Below are 26544 nucleotides of genomic sequence, written 5' to 3'. Positions count from 1 at the left end.
AGCACAGTTACTGTGGGATTGAGACAGCTCAAGAGAGGTACCACGAAATACAAGAAATGAAGAACAGAGATGTCCTTCTCAAGTACCCAGTGGTGCAGCAAAGAATCAGAAAGTATAAAGCAAACATTCATGAACAAAGGAGCTATACCACAAGGAACCAAGAATGAGAAAATCATACGTAAAAGCAACTGGAAGAGAACTTTCAACCCAGCAGTAAAAGATTCCAACTATTTGGGAATAATGACAGCAAGGAAATACAACCGCAGCTGAGTCTGAAAAGTGAGAAATCTTGAAGGAAGAGAGATTGAAGGCTAGTTGCCCAAGGATGCCTCGGAATGGAAAGTCAGGAAGTGACTTTTAGAGAAACAGTATTAAAAGATGAAAACCATGAGAAAAAAGGGAAGAGACCAGCCCCTAAGAAAATGTCACAGCACGAGCTCTGAGGGGCAAAAGAGAGAAATCACTAGTACCTCAGAGCCCTAGAAAACACGCTATAAAAGGAAGAGAAAACCCATGTTAAAGGGGGAGGGGATTTTTCCGTATGAAGAATGTGAGAGTGCTTTTTTCGGGATACTCAGGCCCAAAGATCCCGGGCCTGAATGAAAAAAGAAAGGATTTGGTGGACTGGGCCTTGACTCACCGCAGCTAAATGGCTGTTTAAGAATCAAGTGAATGCAGAGAATACTCCTGACAACATACAAAAATGACAAACAAGGATATCGAGGAGTGCCAGAAATTAACAACGTAAGCTCAGAAAGAAAAGAAAAGCAGGATTAGCAAGACGATAAAAAAAAGTACTGTGGGGATCCTGGGAATTATGAAACAGTATTTCATTAAAGCATTATCTGTTTGATTACAGTAAGCTTACTAGGACGTGATACAAGGTCCAATCGAGCTCAAAAATTGCAGCCTTGAATGGCTATTTCAGCCTTCAAAACTTGCGAAGTTTGATTCTCGTTGGATCCGAGTATGTGCCATAGTTGCTTTTACAGGATATCGGGAAGCAGTATTTGTTTTTCCCTTAGTATTCTTTCTGCCTGGACTTTCTGATGATCTCTTCTTTCTATTGTTCTTTCTCTTTTTCTCGCTACTTTCTTCACAACCCATCCTCTCCTTTTATAGTGGAGTTTTTCTGGGCGTCTTGGGGAACCGTTGGTTCCCCTGTTTTGGTCTTTTGCAAACAGAGTATGTTCTGTCCTCATCATCTCGGTAAGTCCCCTTTTCCGTTTTCTCTCATTCTTTCCTTCTCTTGGTTCTGATTCCTTCGAAAGCTTCTGGTTGGCCATCCTCTTTGGGATGTACTGAGGTATGCCCTTCTCGGCATCCTCACTTCTGGCGTCTTTTACCTTTCTGTTTCTTTCCTATTTGGGCGGAATCCTGTTCTGCCCTTTTGAAATTGTTTTGTTATCATTCTTCTTCCTTGTCTTGGTTCCCCGACGCCTTTTCTGTCTGTGCCATGAAGGGTCGCTTGCGTTCTTTTGTTTTTCTTGTTTTCTTTTTCTGTCTTCTTTCTATCGATCTGTCCTGGTCTTCTTCTTTTTTGCGCTTATTGATGGTGCCTGAGGATCCTTGCGTTTTATACTTTGCTGTGATGTTCTCTCTCTTTTTTTCTTTGGTTGCTTTTCCTTTTCTGGGCTTCGGGATCCTCAGGGCCTTTCGTATAATCCCTTTGGACTTGGTCTGAGTTTTCTTTTTTCTGGGCTTAACTCACTCTTTCTTGGGCTCAGCTTATTCTTTCTTGGGCTTATTTTACTGTGATTTTTTAGACCTCAACAAAGAATATCATAACAGAGTCATTAGAACTCTGTAAAATTTAAGAAAAACAGAGGAATGTCTCCCGGTATCCCAGAAACAACCATTATAGCACATACTTGGATTCAAAAGGATTCAAACTTTGCAAGTCTTAGAGGTTTGGATAGCCATCGAAGTCTGTAATTTTTGAGCTTATTTGAACCTTGTATCACGTCTTAGTAAGCACATTTGTAATCCACAATCAAGAAAAATAATGAAATATCTCATATTGATTTAAGGATTTCTAACAATTACTTTGCATATGTATTTATCATATTATCTTCCTTTACTGCTTCTTGCTGCTCAATACATATATTCTTGCTTGTAAAGCTGAGTCTTTTGCTCAAGCAAAGCCACTCAGACTTGAGTTCCAAATCCCACAAGTCTTGTGCAAAAGCACTAAGTCTGTGAGAATTGGGGCCAGGATCCTCGTGGCTGAATCATTCTCATGAAATTCATTTACATATATGTATATGTATTAATATATATATCCTAATATAAGAAACTAACAATTATTTGAAGATATGTGCATTGTATAGTTGTTCTTGTGTAGGACCTATAGAGGTAAAAGGAAATGACAAAACTTCATTGCATAACAAGCATGGAGAAAGATTGTATAATGCAGAGAACCAGAGATTCTGGGTTCTTACAGGCCTAATACGCCCCGGGATCCCACGACAGTACGCCCGGGGTACCAAGTGAAGGAATTCTTTAAAATGTTTATACATAAAAGATAAGTCTTAAATATTCTATTTCAATCTCTTTCTCATTGTGAATATTATGAATATCTATTTTACTTATTTTGTAAGAGTAAAGGGTCATTTTATGATACTAAAACACTTATAATGGTATTTTATTGCTTAGGAGGAATCGCATTTTTTGCCTTGAGGAGATTTATGTGACTTGCACACAACTTGGTTCGTAATCAGCCCTCATTTAGCTGCGGTGAACCAAGCCCAATCCACCAAACTACAACTATTTGGCCCAAGATCCTTGGGCCTGTGTGCTAAAGAAAAAAGCACTCTCACACTTTGTAATGTAGGAAAAACCTTAGGAAGTGAAATGCCTCCAAATTATATTTATTGCACATTACTTGTAGGAAAATTTAATAGATTCAATACATACGACTCATCCAAACCACATAGACCAACCACGCATATGATTCAATAATACGAATAATTCATTTATATGAGTTGTTTGAGTCACGGTATCATATACACGCATCTGTGTATCTTAATTCTAATAGTGTCCTACTTTATATAGATACATTACATAAAGACTCGTCCAAACCAGACTAACCACTTACTCACTAAAAATCCATATGGCTCACACAACACACTGTCACAACGATATTTGGTTTACTTAGAAATAGGGTAAAGGCCTAAAAGCCTTATCAGCCTCTAAAATGTTTCATTCAAGTTATTGGTTTGTTGTAGCATTGCTCCAAATCTCCTTAATATTGCAATTGTGATGATCAGAAGTCATTGATGTAAAACTTGGAAGCATAGTTTTCTTCATGTAATTTTACATTGATGTTGAGAAAATGTAACATCATTTTGTACCCGCAAAGACTCCCTGAAAATTTTGTAAGGGAATATGGGAATAAAACTCTCCAGTGTTGCTACACTCGCTGCTCGTAATACTAGCATTTGACAAGTAAGGTTGGAGAAGGCTAACACAGCTCGGCACTGTTCAGCCAAGTCATGTTCGCAGTTCTGCATGTGTTGCTCAATAGCTCGACACTGTTGAACCCTGTTCACTCATATCATCCATGCTCACGTGAATAAACAGATATGCAACATTTTGCAATGCACTATTTTCAAGGATGCAGAGGATCCCTCAAAAGTGTAAGCAAAATTTTGGGGGTGAGCTGTCCACCATTGTTACACTTGATTGATGTAGTTCTGCATGTGATGCTCAACAGCTCGGCATTGTTGAACCTTGACCATAAGTACCCATCCCCACTCACGTGAATACACAGATGTGCAACCCTTTGCAATGCACCATTTTCGAAGAGGCAGAGCATCCCTGAATTGGTTATGCATCAATTTTGGGGGTGAGCTGTCCACCGTTGCTACACTAATGTTCGCAGTGCTACATGTGCTGCTCAACAGCTTCGCACTATTGAACCCTTTCCAGTCATATCACCTACACGCACGTCTATACACAGATATGTCTTCTTTTGCAATGCACTGTTTTCAAGGATGCAGAGCATGGCTGAAAAGCTTATGATACATTTAACACAGCTCAGTACTATCTTGTCAAGTCATGTCAGATGAAGCACAGGAATGCTGAATAGTCTTCAACAAGACATACCAAACTGGTCAGAGAAAAGTCTTAAAACCACATCCATCAGATATAAACCATACTAGTGATCAAAGTCCCTAATTAAATATAAGCATAAACATCACTAGTTTAAAATTTAAACAGATTATCCTAGTCCAAACTCTGATGGTCACCCATGTGAAATATTAAGACACTAAGCACAACAGGCTTCCTTTCGATCACCTCGAAGACACAGACATCTCCTTCTTCTAAATTATTGTCTTTCGAAAATGCAACCCATCCCTTCCCGAATCTCATTGCTGAATATGTTTTGATGAAGGGTAATAGCACAAGACATTGAAGTGTGACAAATTGCTTCCCAATAATATACTTGCTTCCCATATATGTTTCAAGGCCATATTTAAGAGAACATCATGATCACATTATGTATAAAGGCTCACCATATTATGCGGCCGCGAGATACCCATGAAAGAAGGATTTTTAGGCTTGAACTTTTCGGCTGCTTGGATTGCTCTCTCGCTTCCTCTAGACATAATCAGTAATTTTTTCAGAACAAACTTTTCTCTGACTTCATGTTCTGTGGGTCTGTACATTGAGGAAGATATGTTTGTATCATCTTCATCTAAGTCTATTATTTCTACCTGATGATCTTCCAATTTACAATTCTTCCTAGGTGGATATTGAATCTCAGTGGCAGTCTTATCAAATATAAGAACATGAAAGCTTGAATTTCTTTCATATCTGAAAACTAAAAAATAACCATAACAAATAGAATGGTATTCAGCAAAATCCTGCCAACCGTTACGAAACCAAATGTTGTTATCAGCTTTCTTCAATCCCACTTGCCAAATATCACCATAGGGAGCAATGAGTGTAGCTACGGTGGATAGCTCAGCACTGTTGAACCCTGACCAAAAGTACCCATCCACACTCACATGAATACACAGAGCATCACAAAAAAGTTTATGCATCAATTTTGGGGGTGAGCTGTCCACCCTTGCTACACTGATGTTCGCAATGCTGCTCAACAACTTTGCACTGTTGAACCCTATCTAGTCATATCACCTACACGTACGTTAAAACACAGTTATGCATCCTTTGCAATGCACCGTTTTCAAGGATGTAAAGCATCCCTGAAAAGTTTATGATACATTTAACACAGCTTAGCACTGTCTCGTTAAGTCATGTCAGATGAAGCACATCAATGCTGAATAGTCTTCACGTGAATAAATATGCAACCTCTTTTGCAGTACACATCACCAGCCCGCTGTTGTAGCATAGGTTATAGCCATATCAAACAGCTACCTCAACGAATCACATGTACCAACAGACACCACTGTACAACCAAGTCATGTTCGCAGCTTTGCATGTGCTCTTCAACACCTTGCCATTGAACAATACACTGTCGAGTCATATCATCTTTATTCACGTGAATACTTAAAGTCACTATCCACGTGAATACTTGCCCTTGCAAAACCCCTACATAAAGTCTCATTTACACCTACCCTTGCAAAACATCTACACATACCAAAGTCCCATTTACATCTACCCTTGCAAAACATCTAAACATACCGATCTAAAGTCACGTTTTCCAATATCAATGCGCAATTAGATGCTACCTCGTTTTCCAGATAACTATAGAAGGGAAAGAGATTCTGACGAGAGGGAATACTATGCCGGACTGCGGCGGGAGTGGGACTTTTGCTTGAACGAGTCCAATGTTCTGCACGATGATCTCCTGCGACTCGGAGTGCCTCTTGTCGATCGTAGCTCTCTCACACTGCCACGGTGAAACATGCACCAATATGAGCGTGCAGTGACTAAAATTTAATTAAAAAAAAAAAAAAGGAACAATCTTATGATACTTCGTAGGTCCAAGTATCACATGATACAATTTACGAAGGAGTTGGCCACCGCAACGAATAGGCAACTCACTCCTGCGGAATGTAACAATGTCCTCAACTACGAGGACTACCTGTCAGAATGAATGCTTATGTGGTGTGTGTGTTATGTCTAGGGTTAAGTTAATAATGTTAGTGTAAGTTATTTTAAGTTTTCTGTGTTATGTCGTAGGTGCTTATTGAAAAACATCATGTGTGAGAATATTTAACTTTTATGCGTTATGTGAGAATAATCTAAATTACGAATAACGTACATGCTCCTCACAATCAATAATAAGGTTTACATAGTACAAATGCAGCAACGGTGACACACATACATATAAAACATAGTTAAGCAAAATAGTTCTCTAACAAAATCTAATTACACCATGACATGATTACTCTTCATCTGACATCTCCACGTTTGACTGATAAATGGGATCAGCAAGAAGTGATTGCATGAACTGTGCGTGCTCGTACCACCCTCCCTCCACTGACTCTCGAATCTCGACTTGGGTCCGATATCAATTAAGACGTATCTTCATTGGATTATTTTCTTCTCTTATGCGATTCAATGCTTTACGAAGTTCGTCGATGGTGTCTCTGGGCATCTGCGATGTGAGTCGCTGAGGCACTGGCAACTTAAAACCAACCAGCTCATCATAAAACATTTGTTGTTCACGAAATAACCAAGCCCACTCCTATCTCATGGTATTGTGAACGTAAGTACTATTTCGCAGATTCGGATTGATTGGATAACTGAACTCATCTTCCAATACCCAACAACGACCCATAGCAGTGAATACATCATGAGGCCTATAGAGTTGTGGGTTGCCAAAAATAGACATTGACGCTGAATACAATAACACCAAATGATCAAGTTAACAGTGTGCATCAACTGTTGGTAAATAATGTAATGCTGCATAAGATGGTACACGACAAAGACATTCATAAAATTATGTACTATTGCATGCTAAAAATGAAATACTAACACTAACACTAACATTTGACCATAAACATTAGACATTGTTGTTAATGTCTACACATTGTGTTCAATACTAAATGTTGTTGTAAATGTCTGACCAATGATAATTATGTGCAATACAAAATGTTGCTATAGTAAAGATTTCATTCTCTTGTAACCAACGTTTACTACAACAAACAACGAAAATCACACCAATGTACTTACTTCACACTCATTCAACCAAAAAAATAAAAATTCAATACAATATCAAATGAAAATACCATTGCCCTAAAATTCTGGTGTGAGTTTTTTACCTGAGGTGATACAAATTTCAATTAAGTCTGAAAGCAGCTATTGATCTATGGAGCAGAGTGGAATTCAGTTTAGGGGAAAGCAAGACACTCTAAATGGGAGGAGGTGTGGAGATATTATACGAGAATAACTCGATTTTACGGAGTTCGAGTATACTTTATAACTCGATATTACAGGAATTGAGTTATATTAAAAGACTACGCTTGACACAAAGATAGTCTGAAAACAGGTTTAATAAGAGCATAACTCGATATCTAAATAGTCGGTTACATAACTCGATTAATCCAAAATCGAGTTATTTAGGGATTAAAAAAGAAAATGCCACGCTGGTTGTCCAGCGTGGCACAAAGCTAAAGCTAACTCGATCATATGAATATTGAGTATTTCACATAACTCAATTTTATAATTATCGAGTTATAAAATAGGGCAAAAGGATGTTTAATTTGCAAGAAAAGGGCATTTGCCCATTTTGGCCAAATAAAATATCATACTAAAATCATCCACAACTAAAACTAAAGGCATTATGAAAAAAGAGGTGTTACATTCATAACATTTTTCACAACATTGTACTTTAGTCTTCTTCTTTTTTTTCCACAAACCACAGTACGCCAGTTTTGGTTGTGCTGTTTTTGTCTTTTCTTTTAAATATTTATATGTGTATGTACAATTATACTGACTTAACAAATTTTTACAATATTTTCATAATTATTGACAATTTGCACTATTTATTGGCCCTTTTTTTTCACAATACACCGGTTTTGCTTGTGCTTTTAAATATTATATGTGCATACACAATTACATTGACGCAACAAATTTTTACAATATTTTCCTTATTATTGAGGTGTCAATTTTTTAAAGGTCAAAATAAAATAATAAAATAAGAGATTGAGACCAATCATAACTAAAAATAAATGTATTATGAAAATGTTATAATATCTTCTTCTTGTCACAATATTTTCACAATCGCGAGATCTAAGTTTCTTATAGATTAAATAACATAAAATAAAAAGAAATGCTATGTCCACAATATTTTCACAATAATTTTGTAACAAATTTTATGTGGCAAGGTATTTTTGAAGGATAAAAAAGTGATATCAGTAATAGGTTTAATTTAAAACCAATAACAACTTGTCATTTATAATTTGTTCTAAAAATGTTATGGAAGTAGCATTTTTCTCAAATAAAATAAAAATATATCTATTCGGATCCTAAAAATAAAAGTATTGTGAAAATGTTGTAATATTTTGTTGTATTCTTAGACTTCTTTTTTAGTACATATAGTCAAATTGGGTGAGCCAAAATTCACTGTACGTTTAACGCACAATTTTCTTATATTGTCTTTTTGTTTATTTTTTTTAATGCATAATTTTAAAATCAGTAATAAGTTTTTACTTAAAATTTGTTGTGAAAATGCTGTGGACATAAAAATTAAATAATAAAATATCAAACTGGGACCTACCACAGTTGGAAATAAAAAAATATTACGAAAATATTATGACATTTTGTTATATTCCTAAACTTCTTTTTTGTGTGACATTTTGTTGTATTCCTAAGCTTCTTTTTTTGTTTAGTCACATTTAGTAAGCCAAAACTCATTGTTTTAGGCACAATTTTCTTTAGTTGGCTTTTTATTTTATTTTTAAATGCACGGTTAAAAGTAGTTAGCAAAATTTAAAACTAGTAGTAATTTACATAAGATTTATTATGAAAATATTGTGGACGTAACATTATTCTAAAATAAAAAAATAAAATATCAAACTAGGACCCACTATAGCTAAAAATAAAGGTATTGTAAAAATATCGTGACTTTTTGTTGTGTTTCTAGATTTCTTTTTTGGTTTATTCAATTTGTTGAACTAAATTCATTGTTTAATGCATAATTTTTTTAGGTTGATTTTTTTTTACACATCATTTCAAGTTTTTTTTTTAAATAAAAATAAACACACACACACACACACATTGTTTTACATACACAAATTGACGAAATAACACTTTTCTCCTTTATGTTCGCGGTAGTTGCATTCCCCCTTAAACTAAAGTTGAATAATTTCATCATTTATATTTTGTAAATGAGCATATACCCCTATTGTTTCTCTCTTGCTTAAACCCTAACAAAATCTTATAATTCCTAAAATATTCCATTGTGCAATGTCTAATATACTCCCACTAAATTTTAATGTCCCAATTTTATTTTATTTTTTTGTGTATTTTGAATTTTATATGGTAGATTGAGAGTTATGCTTGGAAAGTTAGAATGACGATATATGATGTTCTATTTGTTACCTAAAGAACACTAATTGATTAGATTTAAAACTTCTAGACTTATAATTTTATCTAATAAAAACTTTGATGACATATGTCTTTTGTTATTTTGTTCTTTTTTTAATTTATTTTCCTGCTTAAATGGGTATTCATTAAAAATAAGTAAGCTAAATATTGTAGTTAGACTCATAAAATAAGATAATAAAGAATGAAATATGAATAACAAAATTTTCATTGTAGATGATTGCAAGTATTTAATTTAATGAAGATTTTCAAAAAAATTGTAGCATATGTTATCATTCATTGTGAAAATTTAAATATTGTAGAAAGATGATGATTTTCATTATCATTCTTTGTAGCATTTTTTGATGAGTAGATATTACATTTAGTCAATAAGTTCTAAGAAATTTTCATAGTACATAGATATTCAAATAGCTATTTTAAATTTAAGTACATGATTTCATATTTCTTCAACAAAAAAAAAAAATCTATATTAATTTTCTCACTAAAGAGCCAGCACATGCAAAAAATACATGGAGAGAGGGGAGAAGGTCCTCACTTAATATTGAATAGGAATGTTGTTTAATAAAAACTAGTCTCTAACCCGTGCGATGCACGAGAAATGTATTAAGTACAATATATAATTTAATCTTTGTCAACTTAACAGTATTTTAATATATGATACCAACATGCTTCAAGAAAATATCCAACACTGAAAACAATTTCGAAAACAAACTCAACTAAACAGTTTGATTAATAAATAAATTACAATCTATAATATAAGCCAAGAAATAAACTTTGAAACCAATATGAACAAAATCCACGTCAAACAAAACCATTTCGATCATTAAGAATATGACTCACCAAAGTCATGAAAAACACAGGATTCATTACAAAAAAAAAAAAAAAAAAAAAAAAAAAAAAAAACATCTTTAGTCTTTATAGATTTTGCCTAAGTACCTAGATACGATGACACATACTCACACAAAAATCATTAAAGAAAGAATCAAAGAACATATACAACATGTACATACGCTATGAAAGTAAAAAAAAAAAAAAAAAAAAAAACAACAAAAGAGATGTAAACACGGACAATTAAAGAAAAAATATAGGAAAAAAAAGTTAGGAATAGAAATATAAGATAAAGATGGGTTACCCTCAAAAAGAATAATCCATGGATATTCATTGAAATCTTCTAGATAATTTCTGATAATAGAAAAAATAAAACCCAAAAGTTATGATGTTAAAACTTCCAAAAGGCCAAAAAAAAAAATTTTTTTTAAATCAGAAGATTCAAAGCTTCAAAAGTATTGAAATAAAACTATATATATATATATATATATATAATTATGCAATAGAGAAATACAATAGAAAGAAGGGAATCCATGATTATAGCTTTTCTACTATTGAAATTGGCCAGACAATTAAATGTATTGCAAAAAATGAACTTAAAAATTCATATGTAAACCAAACAATTAGAAGATTTTGAGCCAAGAATTTATTAAAGCAAAAAAAAAATTATGTGACTACACAATGGAGAAATATAATAAACAAAAAAAATATGTCTACACAAAATAGAAATATTAGAGAAATATGAGTTACCTTTTAAATGTTAAAATTCAAAATATTAAAACTTTTAAAAGGTTAAAAAAATTTGAAGATTTAATTAAAAGATTCAGGCCCAACAATTAAATAAACAAAACAACAATTGACAAACTTATAAGAAAAAGCAACAAATCTATAATTTTTATTGAACAAATCAAATAACCCGAACCTTGATGCATTGACCGAAGAAGGAGAGGAGTCTAATACATAAGTGGAATATGTGAATTGTGAAGCATGAGCACCCTAAAAAAAAATCTTGAAGAAAAATAAGTTTTAAGGAGAAAATTGTGTTGCGACAAAAGAAGATAATAGCAGATCTAATCATAAAATCTAAAATAAAAAGAATTTAAAATAAAAATAATAAAAAAATAGTGGTGACCAACGGCCATACATATATAAGATATTGACCAACCTTTATAAAAAGATGTCAGTTTCAATATTCACTTTGTGGTGAGGGTCCTCAAACATCATCTTCTCTGCGAATAGTTTTTGGGGCTTAGGTTTTCTACGCAAGCAATTCTTAAATAGGAGAGAGTAGAGGCAGTGGGAGAGTGTCCTTATTTGGCTAGAAGTCTAATTTGCATTGGAAAAAGAAAACAGTGATGAGGTGGAAATTTTAATTTAATTTAAATTTAATTTAAATATTGTGCTAACGTGGAAAATTGTGGGAGTTTCAAAAGTTTCGGTTATATATATATATATATATATATATAGATAAATAGTCAATTATATAATAATGTAATATAAGTATAGACTATAATATATTTTTCATACATAGGATAATTTACTTAGCTACCTTTGATGATTTTTTGTATTTTGAAACTGTGAAAGAATCAAATATTGAATGGAAAAAGATTGGTTAAGAAACGGAGGCATGAACGTTTGTTTCTATCTTTGTTTTATTGACGGGAAAGAAATAACAATTGTTGAAATTTTTAGTAACTTTTCATATCACTCTGTCTATGTAATTTTAGTATTGGATAAATTATAAAGTTAGTCTCTATCCTTCAAATCATATTTCAGTTTGGTTCCTAACCTTTTTAGTGCTATGTCAATTTAATTCTTGCCATTATCTATTAGAGATAAAAACCGATATGTCAAATAGAATAATAAAAAATTATTCTTTATGCCCACATCACTTACCAACTATACCACTATGTCAAATTAAAAAAATAATATCACCAATGAGTGTAGCTCAACAGTAGGAAACCCTTGAAAGCCCCATTTGCTCAAAGGTTTGAGTCTCAGTCTTAGCTCATGCAACTTTGTGTTGTGGACTGCTTTGGCATTTGGCCCAATTTGGCTTGATGGTATAAAACGAGGGCATAAGTAGTGGTATTCTTTATTATGCGCTAGTGGTACCCTTAGGGTATGTTTGGTTGGGGTGAAAACAAGAAGGATGGAAAATAGGGAAAGGAAAATAGGGTGGAAAATGGCATTTTCTACTGTTTGGTTGAGGAGAGAAAATAAGAGAGACAGAAAATAAGGGGGAAATTTTCCCTCTGGGCCCACTTTTTTTATCCTCCCAATTTGGGAGGAAAATGAGAAGGAAAAGTGTTGAAAGATGCACTTTACACAAATACCCTCAATTTAAGTTGCATTTTTTTTTTCTTTCTTCTCTCTTCCTTGGGCAGCAATGTTGCCCCTCTTTTTGCTTTTTTTTTTCTTTTTCTTTTTCTAGGCAATCACGTTGCCAATTGTCACTTTCTTTTTCTTGGGCATTAACATTGCCTCTTTTTTTTTATTTCCTTTTGATTTTTTAGGGCTTGGACGTGATAATTTATTTTTATTTTTACTAGATGTGATTTTTTTTGGAACATGTTTTTTATTTTTATAAAAAATTTTGGGTGATTGCTCTTTTTTGTATGGTTATTTGTCACTTTTTTTTTTTTAATCTGACATCAATCTTTAACAAGGATATATAAGTAAATTTATTCAAACTTATTTTTTCCATCCCTCAACTTTTTTACTCCCAACCAAACAAAAAGGAGAAAAAAAAAATTATTCTTCCACTTTTCCATCTTCTTACAATTTTTTACTTATTCACTTTTCTACCTCTCCATCTAAACAAATCCTTAAGTTTACCTAAATAATAACTTTGCAGCGTGAGAGCGAGCCTTTTTTTACTTTATCTAATATATATATATATATATATATATATATATATATATATATATATATATATATTAATTATTTTTTTCACATGGCTGATGCTGATGCTAATGCTGATGCCGATGCTTGGGGGAAAAAATGTATATTCACACTAACAAAAATGAAGAAGAAAAAGTAAAAAAATAATATATATATATATATATATATATATTAATTATATTTTTCACATGGCGGTGCTGATAGCCTGATACTGATGCTTGGGGGGAAAATGTATATTCTCTCTAACAAAAAAAAAAAAAAAAAAAACACTATAGCCTACCCTACCCCACCTCACTGCTTTATCTAATGCACTTTATTTTTGCTGAATTGATCTAATGCACTTGTCTTAACTCCAATGCTGCTTTAGCTCATTCTTCTTCTTCTCCTTACTTAACTAGGCCTTTCTTTCTACTCCCAAAAGAGCCTTCTTTTTTTTGTTTCCAAATGAGGACACGGAGATCAAATTTAAAGAGGCTTGCAGGGATGATTGTATTGGTTTCTTTGGTGTGCATTTTTCTGAATGCTTCCTTAGTTTACCTACCAATCACTTCGGCATGCTCTCTCTTTTCTTCAAGTGGTTGTGCTACGTTTAAACAGTATATTTATGTTCCATCACGGAAATTAACCGATGATGAGATTGCAGCTAGAGTTGTTTTTAAAGAAATTTTGAAGACACCTCCTATTCAATCAAAGACCCCAAAAATTGCTTTCATGTTTCTGACTCCAGGTTCATTACCCTTTGAGAAGCTATGGGACAAGTTCTTTAGTGTAAGGGTTTGTAACTTTTCTCATCATCTCTCTCTCATTCTCTTGTTTTTTTTTACTTCTTGCACTATTTATGCGTGGTATTCCGGCGATAGTTGAAGGTTTTTCGACGAAAACTTACAAAAACCGGCGATATTTGGAGTTCTCCGACGAAGAATTTCTTCAAATCCCACCAGATCCGAAGAGATCCGGCGGGATCTACTCCGGATCCGACGAGATCCGGCGAGATCTACTTGTGATCTGGCCAGATCTCGACGGCACCGGCCAACTGACGGCCAGATCTCATCGTGTGCTGCGTTTAAACAGTATCCTTTTGTTTTTCACGTACAAGCGTAAGTATTTTTTTGTTTTTCACGGGCAAGGGTGAGTACGCGCACCAACTAAAGGCTTTTTTATTTTTTCTCATCATCTCTCTCTCATTCTCTTGTCTGTTTTACTTCTTGCACCATTTATGCGTGCGTATTCCGGCGATAGTTGAAGGTTTTTCGACGAAAACTTACAAAAACTGGCGATATTGGGAGTTCTCCGACAAAGAATTTCTTCAAATCCCACCTGATCCGAAGAGATCCGGCGAGATCTACTCCAGATCCGACGAGATCCAGTGAGATCTACTCGTGATCTGGCCAGATCTCGACGTTACCGACCAACTGATAACCAAACATATTCATTAGTTTGGTTGTAAGTTGTAACATTAGAATAAAACTTATGATCTATTTTAAGAAATATCTCATTCATACAAATATATTTTCTAGAAAATAATATATTTTAAATTTTAAAAAAATGAGTTATTTTTTGATGATTTTTTATTTCTATAATTATTAGATGGATATGGAAAGTTTATTTATTTAGAAATATATTAATGTTATAAATTATTACATATACTAAGGAATAGTTATTACAACCCTTTTAGAGAGAAATAGTTATTTCTCATTTTAAAGAATAGTTATTCATAAAGAATGATTATTCCCTGTAATAAAAACTTAACCAAACTATTGAATAGCTAAATCATAAGAATAATTATTACATTACAGTACCTATTACAATCTACCAAACGTGCTCTAAGTATTTTTTTTTTTTGTTTTTCACGAGCAAGGGTAAGTACGCGCATCAGCGCTAGCTCAGAGGCCTCTTTTTTTTATCTTTTTTTTTTGTTGTGTGTGTGTGAAGGTGTTCATTCATCCTAGTTCAAAGTCATTTTCAAATCATAAAATATCAAGAGGTTGTGATGGTATTTATACCAAAAAATTATTTTACTTGCAGCAAAACTTCCAAATGTTTAAACCCAAATTTAATAGACATACAATTCAATAGATTATAGTTTTTTTTTTTAGAACCAGATTAAACAAAAGTCATGAAAAAAAAAAGTAGGAATAATGAAAATGAGTAACAAAATATTAACCAAACTACAAAATGTCTTCAATCAGTGCTAGCAAAGAAAAAAAAAAGCACCCTACTAAAAACCATGTTGACAAAACACTTGGTTCCACGAATTCCCACCCATTCAAACAAAAAATATAAAATACCAAATCCAATGAATATAATGGATATAGAAATCTAAACAGCATATTAGGCGAAAAAAAGTACTCATCCAAATAGCAAGTAGTAATCTAAGGAGCCAATAATAACATGAAATTAAAGCTACAAAATTTAAAAACACAAATTCAAACTATACCTTGTGTGCTCGTCTTACTCTTTGTTCTCAAACTTGGGTTGCTTCAAAAGGTTCCTTTACACCTACAAACTCATAAAAGAAAAGAAAATGAAAATGAAAACCAAATAATTTATGCAGATCGAACAACAAAACTACAAATTTAAGTTGAATTCAATTGATGATAAATGAAATGAATAATCATATCCAACAGAGTTAAATAGACAAACCTGAGAACCTCACAACTTTGTACTTTTTGAGAAACAAAGGAGCAGAGAAAATAGAAAAACTAATACTTGAATCTCACATGTGTTATCCAATTTTAGTTTTGATTGGTGAAAAATATTGGGAGTTATTGATTGCTTGAATTTTGAAATTTCAAAGAATTTTTTTGAAAGAGAGGTAACTACCATGTACGTGTTTATTGGTGAGAAGTAAAGAGAAAATATTGGGGGGGGGGGGGGGGGGGAAGTACTTATCAAATGGGATATTTTGCCGAATAACTTCCAGGCCTCCTTAATTACAAATAGCAAGTAGTAATCTAAGGAGCCAATAATAACATGAAATTAAAGCTACAAAATTTGAAAACACAAATTCAAACTATACCTTGTCTGCTCGTCTTACTCTTTGTTCTCAAACTTGGGTTGCTTCAAAAGGTTCCTTTACACCTACAAACTCACAAAAGAAGAGAAAAGAAAATGAAAATGAAAACCAAATAATTTATGGAGATCGAACAGCAAAACTACGAATTTAAGTTGAATTCAATGATGATAAATGAAATGAATAATCAAATCCAACAGAGTTAAGTAGACAAACCTGAGAACCTCACAACTTTGTACTTTTTGAGAAACAAAGGAGCAGAGAAAATAGAAAAACTAATACTTGAATCTCACATGTGTTACCCAATTTTAGTTTTGATTGGTGAAAAATATTGGGAGTTGTTGATTGCTTGAATTTTGAAATTTCAAAGAATTTTTTTGAAAGAGAGGTAACTACCATGTACGTGTTTATTGGTGAGAAGTAAAGAGACAAATTAGGATTAGAAAGTGACAATGTCTTTTTTGTGTGTATTGGAAGTTCTGGGGGTGTTTGGTAAAGGAGTTTGTGTAATATTGTTTAGGTGTTTTTTATATACATGTAGATGAAAAAATGTGTGAAAATGTGTGTAATATTATTTAAAATGCTCAAAAGTATGTTTGAACTTACCTACCAAACACCCCACTAATATGTAGTAAAAGGGAATCTCTTTTTTTTTTTTTTTTGGGTAATTGAGAAAGTGGAAAATGTGGTTAGCAATTGTTGTGATAATTATATAAGTTTTCTGCTAATAAAAATAAAAATTTTATAAGTTCAAACAGGTTCTTGTGATATTGTGGGTTTTAAAAGAAAAAGAAAAAGTGAAAAACTAAAGAAAATGAAACAAAAAAAATCGGTAAAAAAAAGAAATATAATTTTAAAAGCTGAAATATATATATTTTGACTAGGTGGCTAATAAAATTTAGACACATCAACATCTCATTTAATATTTTAATATTATGTATGTCAATTGTGTAAACCATCTATCTCATGGCATTTTTCATCAGTGAGTTAATGATAGGACCAAATTGAGTGACAGTTGAAAATAATATATACCAAATTAAATTTTACAAAAATTTAGAGATCAAATTAATTGTAACCTCAAAATATAAAAACAAAAATGATATTTTTACCTTAAAATTAATCGTTTAACTACAAACTTTTAATTCAATTAAAATAATCTAAAAAATTCCACTGGAACTCACACTCAATTCAAAAAGAGAAATGTTTTGTCCATAATATTTTCGCAATAAATCATAGGTGGTTAATTATTATTGTTGGGGTAAAAAAATAATCTCAACAGTAGTTTTTTTTTTTTTTTTTTTGGATACAAGATATAATTTATATTCTAACCTAATTTAAGGCTGTGTTTGTTTCGGCTGAAAATGAATTTGGGAAAATACTTTACACTTTGCCGTGTGTTTGGTTGCACATAAAAAATTTGGTCAAACAGAAAACCATTTCATTGACTGTAAAATTCGGCCCCCAAAAATAGAAAATGAATTACACACACGTTTTACCTTCAAATGATTTCCGAACTCAGACACCTGAAGAGAGAGAGAGAAAGAGCAAGAAGAGAGAGTGAGCTAGAAGCACACATAATCCCAGAATGCACCACTGCCCCAACCCCATATTGCACCCCAACACCGCTGAGATTGCACCACAGATTACATCGCCAAGATTGCGCCATCGCCACCCTCTAGATCGAACTTTCGTTGTCTCAATCTTGGCGCCGACTGAAGCCTGCCACCACTTAACCGGTCTCTTCACCCATGACCCATGATCGATCTCTCTCTCTCGATCTACCTCTCCCTTTCCCTCAAATTTTTATCACTGTCTCTTCCTCCCTCTCTCAGTTTGACCGAATTTTTGAGTTTAACGAATGGTTTTGTTTTGATTTTGTTTCTTTTAAGTTTATATATTGAAATTTTCTATTATAAAATTTGTTTGGAAACTGAGAAAATGATTGAAAAAATGTGAGAAACTAGTAAAAAAATAGCATTTCAAAATGCAACTAAACACCTAAAAACATTTTCTAAAACAATTTTCATAATGCGGCCAAACATTTGAAGACGAAAACATTTTCAGTATATATGTGTAAAACTTTTTTCTGGATACTTAAACCTTGACTGTTGCCCTTCACGCCTTCATAAATATTTATACTTGTGATCACGGTACCCAGTACTATACTCAACAGTAGGTTCAAACAGACAAAAGTTGTAATTTTGTTTTTTCGTGACCTAGAATTTTTGAAACAAGTAGTCAAATACCCAGGGTCAACCCTCACTATAATCCTCTCCCTCTGTATCTCTCTTACAGCTATTTGCAAAGTCTGAAGCTCACCCCACCTCTAGGGTCAAATATCACCTCTTCCCTTTTGTAAGACCACTGGATGCATGTGTATTTACACCAAAAAAAAGGGGAACTTAATCAGAAGGTCAAGATGTATCTACAAATTCTAAATTTTCACTTGTTACATGTGTTTATTGAGGGCTGGGTTATGCATAGTGTGAGACTTTGAGATAGAATATTGAGCAGAGGATGGTATTTTCATTGCAGGCCATTCATTCATTGAAGATTTAATTTAGGAATTTTTAGTTCTAGCTGCAGGGTACCAAAATGATACTAAATTTTTTTCTCATAGGGTACAAACTCTATTATTTAAGAAAAAATATATGATTTTATCTCTTTCTGCAGGGCCACGAGAACAAATTCACTGTTTATGTACATTCTTCTGAGGAAAAACCGGTACATGTAAGTCTCCACTTTGTTGGTCGAGACATTCCGAGTGAGAAGGTAAGTTATCTTATCATATATACAAACATATTTTCAGTGGGTTCTTTAATCTACCTTTCCTTATTAGTGACTTTGAATTATACTATAATGAAGACGAGATTTATGATTGAAGCTGGAATGATGTGTAATTAGTAATTACTCCTGAAATTTGTTGATATCTGGCTTTAGTCCGTGATGTTCTTATCCTTGCATAAGCATCTTAAACGGGGAACAATGTGCATACTTAGATTGTGTAAGTAATTAGTTTTACTTTCAGTTGATTAAGCTTACAGTATCATCCCACCTTATTCTGGTCCTAGATGACAGCTATGTTTTGTACTTTTACTGCCAATGAGTTGTAGCTCAAACAGCATATCCTCCCCTCTCAAGATGTAGTTGAGGGCTAACGGGATTAAGATTTAAGACCCATTAGGGGCATGAATTACTTACCAACAATTAAAAAGAAAAAAGAAAATGATTTATTTTTTACGCAGAAGCCAAAGAGTTCTGTCTTTGAATTAACATCAGTGCATTCTGTGTAAATATACATCTATAGTAAGAGTCCAGTAAACCAGGAACTAGTTGACATCCTCTATTTTTAACATTGCAAATTTGGAGAGACTTTTTGGATGGAAAGTGATTCTCCAACCAAACCTCATGGAGGCATTATGTATTAAATTTTGTGGAGTTGTAAGATTCATCCTAGGAGAGTTCAGCATTTTGCTATATACTTGGAGAGGACAATTACATTATACAAAAATAAAAGCTTGGAATAACAACAACCAAGCCATAGTCCCAATTTTTTTGAGTTTGGATCCTCAACAAATTAGTTAGGGTCAGCCATGTAAATTCTTTCTTTCCATTCTATTCTATCCAAAGTCAAACTCTATGTTACTTCCTTAATTGAAATTTCATTTTCTATTAATTCTACTAATATTATTTTTGGTCCTCCTCTACCTCTTTGCGTTCCCTTAACTTGAATCAACTAGCTCTTTCTCAAAAACTTGCAATTACTGAAAAACAAAAACCAAAAAGGTTGTGCTCATACAAGATTTATAAATATCAGAATTATAATATAAACATTTGATATGAAACCAGATCATTAAGTTGATGCAATGAGCAAAGTTATTGCAGGTGGCCTGGGGGGAATTTTCCATGGTTGAAGCAGAGAAGAGGCTTTTGGCAAATGCACTTGCGGACCCTGATAACCAACAGTTTGTGTTGCTTTCTGATAGGTGATTTAATTATCATATTTCTATTACTACAGTTGTGAAAATTGTGCTTGATTTTAGTATATGGTATTTGTCTAATTTCTTTTTTTCTCTTTTAATTTTGTTTCAGTTGTGTACCCCTGCATAACTTCGACTATGTGTATCGCTATCTAATGTATACAAATGTCAGCTTTATTGATTGGTATGCAATCTTTAATTTGTGAAAGGAATGCCTTAGTAGTTGGTTGATAAAATTTTGAAACTTTTTCCAATCTTAATATCAATGCTATTTTTCTGCTGAATTGATAAATGATTTAATTTTTCGCTCTAAATGATCTCTCTCTCTTTCTCAGTTTCATTGATCCTGGTCAACATGGAACTGGGCGGTATTCAGAGCACATGTTACCTGAAGTTGAAAAGAAGGATTTTCGGAAGGCTTCACAGGTATATTCTTTATAACATATTGAACTGTAGTTGACATAGAAACTAATAGAAACTTCAATCTTCTCGTGTAAAGAGAGATTCTTATTATTTGAAATTCACACTAGCCTTAAAATTTAGGCTTGCCTAACTTTTTCCACTGCATTGTGCAGAATGACCTATATTGAACTGATATGAAAGGGAGAACTTAATCATTTTAACCATTAACCTAAATAAGTAGGTCCAACATGCGGGATTTTTAACTTTTTAAATGGAAGGAAGGGTGGAGATCGTGTTCAAACCCAAGACTGCCTGCTCTGATACCACAATGAACTATTGCTAATTCCAAAAGTTTAAACTATTAGGAAAGGTGAATTCGATTTAACCGTTATTATAACAGTCTCTTTCAGCTTTTTCAGTTTTTGGTATTCTTTTTAAAACTTTGTGAGACTCTCCACTTGAAGAGCCATTTGAGATCGTGCGCCACATTCTTTGGTTAGTTCCTGAATATTTTAGCAACTTGACAGCATATCATGTTGTTCTCTGTTCGTAGAATTAGTTAAGCAGCTCAACAGTGAAAAGATCAGGAAACTTCAATTTTTCCATTCACGTAGATAAGAAAATTCTACCGTTAGTAGAATTTTTGGTCCCAGATAGGTTGTGGCATAATTTTTTTTTCTTCCATCAGATGTATAAATTTGTAACATAGAAGATTGAAATATATCTCAAGTGTTACTGTTTGTGAATGTTATTTGTATTGCAGTGGTTTTCCATGAAGCGGCAGCATGCTATCATGGTTATGGCTGACAGTCTTTACTATAGGAAATTCAGGCTTTACTGCAAGGTAATCCATTTTCAATCATGATCTTGTCCTTGCTTTTGTTATTGCTTGTTAGATGAAGAATCTGGTCTATTCTGTTTAGGACCTGCATTTGTGTTTTCCTCACATATCTCAATGTCTGTCTTGATCTAGGTTGGCAGGTCTTGATTCATTAAGATTAAAATATTGTGTAAATTAAGAGCATAGAGATCTTGACATGGTTGATGCAAGGAATTTTTCTTTTGCCAGGGATAGCTTCTTTTTTTCTTTTCTTTTTTTGTTTGATAAGTAAAGAAAATTTTATTCAAGACATAATAATGAGTCACATATTGTTATGTATGCGAGTGAAATGTCAAATTTTTCTGGCATGTTATGGGCATTGTAGAGGTGTTGCCAAGGGATTCTAAAAGCACTCTATTTGTATGGATTCTGATTTCTCTCCCTCTTTTTGGGGTTGGGGATTTGGGAGGGTAGGGGGATTTGTAATCTTAGTTGGAAATGAAATACCAATACAATCCTCCAATTTTAAAAATATTTAGGTTTTAGGAAGTAATGTTTTGTACTGTGTTATTTATTTATTTTAGAATGTCTATGAATAAAGGCCCATGAATTGAAAATACGATTAGAACCCAAGATGGATGGACATTTAATTATTACTAAACTGCATTACTTTCCCCTGCCTCACTCTGTCTTCTTTCTCATTTTAAATGCTAAAATTCTGTCGTTTTTCTTTTTCTGTAAGTTATTCTGTTGAATTTCTCCTGCAATTGGCTGCTTTCTAGTAAGCAAATATCATAACCTAGAATAAAGACAATATTTTATTGATGTTCTTAGACTGCTTTTTGGAAGCTCTATCCTTAGTATTAAAAAAAAATTTGCTGCATTTTTTTTTTAATCTTAATGTTGATATCTCATATTACTGTTGGAAGAGGACGAGGATCTAAGCAAGCTAATGTTGGACTGGTCTAAGTTTCTCCAACTCCAAAGTTATTATGGTCTGATTTTTTATGCATGCCATAAACAAAAAATGTTGAACACAACAAATTATTTTGCCATATGAACTGTTAAAAAAAAAAAAAAAATCATAGTTTGAAATGGTTTGCTACTTTGGATTCAATATCTTTTCTTCTGTGCTGCCAATATTGTGTTTTTGATGTCAATGGAAAATGTGTAAACTGTAAACCTAGTTTCATTGACAAACATCTTGATGTTGGTGCTTTGAACTTTCTCAGCCAAATATGGACGGCCGCAACTGCTATGCTGATGAGCATTATTTGCCAACTCTTTTTAATGTGAGTCATCTTTTGTGAAGTACAACTCAATTTAATCTTTCCTATTGGTGCCACTTTATTCAGTCTCTGTTCTTCAGATGATTGATCCCAATGGAATTGCAAATTGGTCCGTAACACATGTTGATTGGTCTGAAGAAAAATGGCATCCCAAAACATATAGGGCTCAAGATATTACTTACGAGCTCCTAAAGAACATTACGGTACGTGAGAAAAATCTTAGTCTTTTGCTTTTGTTGATTTCCTTGGTATTACATGCAACATATTTTAATGACACTGTGTGAACCATTTCAGTCCATTGACAAGAGCATACATATCACTAGTGATGCAAAGGTATTGAGTTTATTACTTGAATGATGGCTATTAGGTGTTGCTTAGTTTTTTGTTTTGTTTTATTTTGTTTTGTTTTTTTTCCATGTTCTTGTAAGAGGTAATTATTCAGTATCCGGGATTACAGTGACATATTCCCTCCTCACATATTTGTAGATCTCACTAATTAAATTCATATTGAGATCCACCATTTATGTAGCGGGGGAAGTACCAAGTCATTGTATTCCTAACGAACCTAATAATTTTCCATTTGGGAGAAGGAAGATCTAAAAAGATATTTGTTTTGATTACTGGTTGCAGAAGAGTGTATTGGTCACACCTTGTTCGTGGAATGGGATGAAAAGGCCTTGCTTTCTATTTGGCAGAAAGTTCCATCCCGAGACTCTGGATAAATTGATGCAGCTTTTCTCCAATTATACAACAGTTTAAGCCTTTTCTCCATCAACATTATTGTTTGCTCGTGTGCCCTCACCCTTGTCACCCTAGATAATGTTTATATAAAGATTGTAAGGTTCACTTTCCAGACAGTTTGGATGCTTCTCGGCATAAAGGTTGACAATGATTGCTTTATTTCCACTTTGTCACTGATTACCAGTTTTCTGTTTAAATTGATGGATTTTTATCTTTATTTCCACTTTATTTCCATTTTGGTTTCTATTTAAATAAATGGATTTTTATCTTTGGCCGTGAAAGAAGTTGTACGTGGACAATGGTCAGCAGCCGTGCACATGCTACTACTAAATAATATCTAGGCGGAAATACTATTTTCGTATCTACATTTTCACCTCATTCCTACTTTAGTTTGTACTTTTTATTTTTATCGTTTTTAGTCCCCAAAATAAAAAATCGTTTAATTTTGATCCCTACCGTTGTCTTACTAACGAAAAATAGCAAAACAGGGTTTTTAATGAATTTGGTGGAATACTATATTTTTTATAGCCTAGCTTTCCTTATCTATATATATATTAAAAAAAAAAAAAAAAACCAAAGCCTTTGCTAGCACCACAATTTTCCACATCAGCATCATTTAAAAAAAAAAAAACAAAAATTCTGATTTTTTTTTTTTTTCTGTAAAACCTGATAATACATAAAAAGTGATAAAACCCAATAATACAAACCCAATTCTTTTCAAGCTGACTCCAAGTTTCTAAAAAACCTAAAAAAACACACGGTCGACTCCAAGTTTCTGAAAAACCTAAAAAAAACACACGGTGAAACCTTCAACTACCTCCTTCCTTCTCTCTCACTCCAATCTCTATCTATCTCTATCTCCAATGAGACCCAGAAAACTTATAAATCAACCTATTGAAGAGTGAAAAAAAGTTTGCAGAGCTATGATCCTTGAACAAATAACATTCTTGGATAACAAAGCAGTCTTTTTATTCAATTGGTGATAGCGACACATATTTCTCTCATAAAAATTTATCTGCAATTTTTGTCCGTGCTTTGTGCATAAAGTCTATGATCTGCTACTGGTATGGTATTTTCTGTCCATACCAATTTATATATCTTCTTTTGCCGCAACACAATGTTATCTTTACAACTTCTTTCTCTTCAAAATTTATGAGAGTTCTACCATATTCCAAAACATCTTAGATGAAGGTGGCTCATGCGTGGCTTGGAAAGTAGGGACACGTCTAATTCTATCATTCTATGGGGAAAATTTTGGTATTTAGACTGTTTTTAGAAATTTTTTTTTGTGAACAGTATGCGCGTCAAACTATTTAGTTAGTTGGACTGATTTTGGAACTCGAGTTTGGCAAACTCGAGTTCCGGCCCAAAATTCAAACTATAGTGGCGTTTTTTTTAGTGGCGTTTTCTATAAACGCTGCTATAGGCACAAAGAAAACGCCACTATAGTGTTTGTTTTCCAGCCCAAAGTCGAGTTTGGCAAACTCGATTTTCAAAATCAGTCCAACTAACTAAATAGTTTGACGCGCATACTATTCACAAAAAAATTTCTAAAAACAATCTAAATACCAAATTTTGCCCGTTCTATGGCTACACAATATATTTATTTGATTTTAACCAAATTTTAGCAACGTGTTTCTCTATAAAATAATTAAAAAAAAAAAAAAAAAAAAACACTGTATTTTACCACTATGCACCTTCTGTTATACATTTTTCTCTTATGAGTGTGTGGAAGAAGATTGCGATGACCATTAAGGAGCTCTTTGAGATGGATTTGCTGGACTAACAGTGGTGTTCATTGGTTGCAATAAGGTTATATCCTCATGCCCAATTCTTTTGTTGTATGTATTGAATATAAATTGGATTTTTTGGCTTAAGCGTATATCAGATTTAGGGATTAGGTTTGCACGACATAATTAGGGGAATGATCGATTCAATTTTACTTTGAATTAAATTACATATTTTCATTCATTTTTAAGTCATTATACCATCAATCAAAATAAATATATGTAATTTTTTTCGTTCTTTGCTTTCTTTCTTTTTTTATTTTTTTTTATTTATATCTTTCATCCTAATATGTCAATAAGTTTTTAATTTCTAGATTACATTATTCTAATTTTTTTTTTAAGTTCCTCTATTTCAGCACCTGTACATCAATCAAGTTCTATTTCTTGGCTATATCTATTAGGTATTTGACAAAAGGCCTACAAGAGAACTGTTGTACATGTATTGGAATAATAGAATAAATGAACTAGCATAAATTATTTGATGATGGCCCGTAGTCACTAAGCTGCATCTTGCTGTTCAATTTGTCATTAAGTCATGTATTTCTGTTTTATAACTTATATTCATGGGTGTATATTTTTGCTATATGAAAAATGGGGTGTGATGATGGGGTGAACTGACTTGATTGTATTTTTGAAGACTAGGTTTGATTACTGATGTGTGGATTTCTGTTACCTGATTGTTTGATTCTTTGCTGGTAGATGGGTGCTTTAATAAAAATATGTTGGATTGCTTTAATTGGAAATACATACCTATGCAAATATTTATGTGTGCTGTTTCAAGTCCACCTTTTATTATTTATAAGGCTTAACCCTGACAAACTTTAGTAGTTTTGGAAATCCTTTAACATTTTTGGCAGTTATAAATAAACAGTTAAGTTCTTTCTCAATCTAACTTTTTAATCTATTTAGATTTTTATCATTTTGGGTGTGTTATTGATGGTTGATATACGAGACGATTTGTTTGGTCTGTTATCTTGGCAAGCTAAAACTTTTAGAGTTACTTCCTTTCCAATCGAGTCTAAAATCTTAACAATTTATGCTAGGTTTGTTAATTCTGCTTCCAACAATCTCCCTCTATGTTCTTGATATTTGGTTCTTCATTTTGTGAATTTTAATTATTTTTATTTTGCTTCGTTCTTCTCTCTTCAAATAATACGATTATTTCTTGGTGATATTTCTGCATTATGGTGTTTTTAAAACAAGGCTGCTTTTGAATCAATCTGTATCTATGCTAATGGTGTATATATTGAGAATTTTAATA

At 33.0% G+C, this 26544-nt stretch overlaps 2 protein-coding genes across 2 annotated transcripts; one reads left to right on the top strand and one right to left on the bottom strand.

Annotated features, from left to right (window-relative positions):
• Positions 1-4227: 4227 nt before the first annotated feature.
• Positions 4228-5048, bottom strand: LOC126708214 (B3 domain-containing transcription factor VRN1-like). The gene is made up of 2 exons (XM_050408015.1): positions 4541-5048; positions 4228-4376 (listed from the first exon to the last, which is right to left on the bottom strand). Exons 1-2 carry the CDS (start codon positions 5046-5048, stop codon positions 4228-4230), a joined length of 657 nt encoding a protein of 218 aa, XP_050263972.1.
• An 8632-nt stretch (positions 5049-13680) lies between these two features.
• LOC126710430 (glycosyltransferase BC10-like) lies at positions 13681-23780 on the top strand. Its single transcript, XM_050410881.1, has 10 exons — positions 13681-14019; positions 18938-19036; positions 20150-20250; positions 20357-20428; positions 20580-20670; positions 21410-21490; positions 22699-22758; positions 22836-22958; positions 23050-23088; positions 23386-23780. Exons 1-10 carry the CDS (start codon positions 13696-13698, stop codon positions 23512-23514), a joined length of 1119 nt encoding a protein of 372 aa, XP_050266838.1. The 5' UTR covers positions 13681-13695; the 3' UTR covers positions 23515-23780.
• Positions 23781-26544: the final 2764 nt, after the last annotated feature.

The sequence above is a fragment of the Quercus robur genome, chromosome 12, assembly GCF_932294415.1.
Source record: "Quercus robur chromosome 12, dhQueRobu3.1, whole genome shotgun sequence".
NCBI lineage: Eukaryota > Viridiplantae > Streptophyta > Magnoliopsida > Fagales > Fagaceae > Quercus > Quercus robur.
Note: the sequence above shows the minus strand (reverse complement) of the source record. Positions and strands in the feature narration are given on the sequence as shown.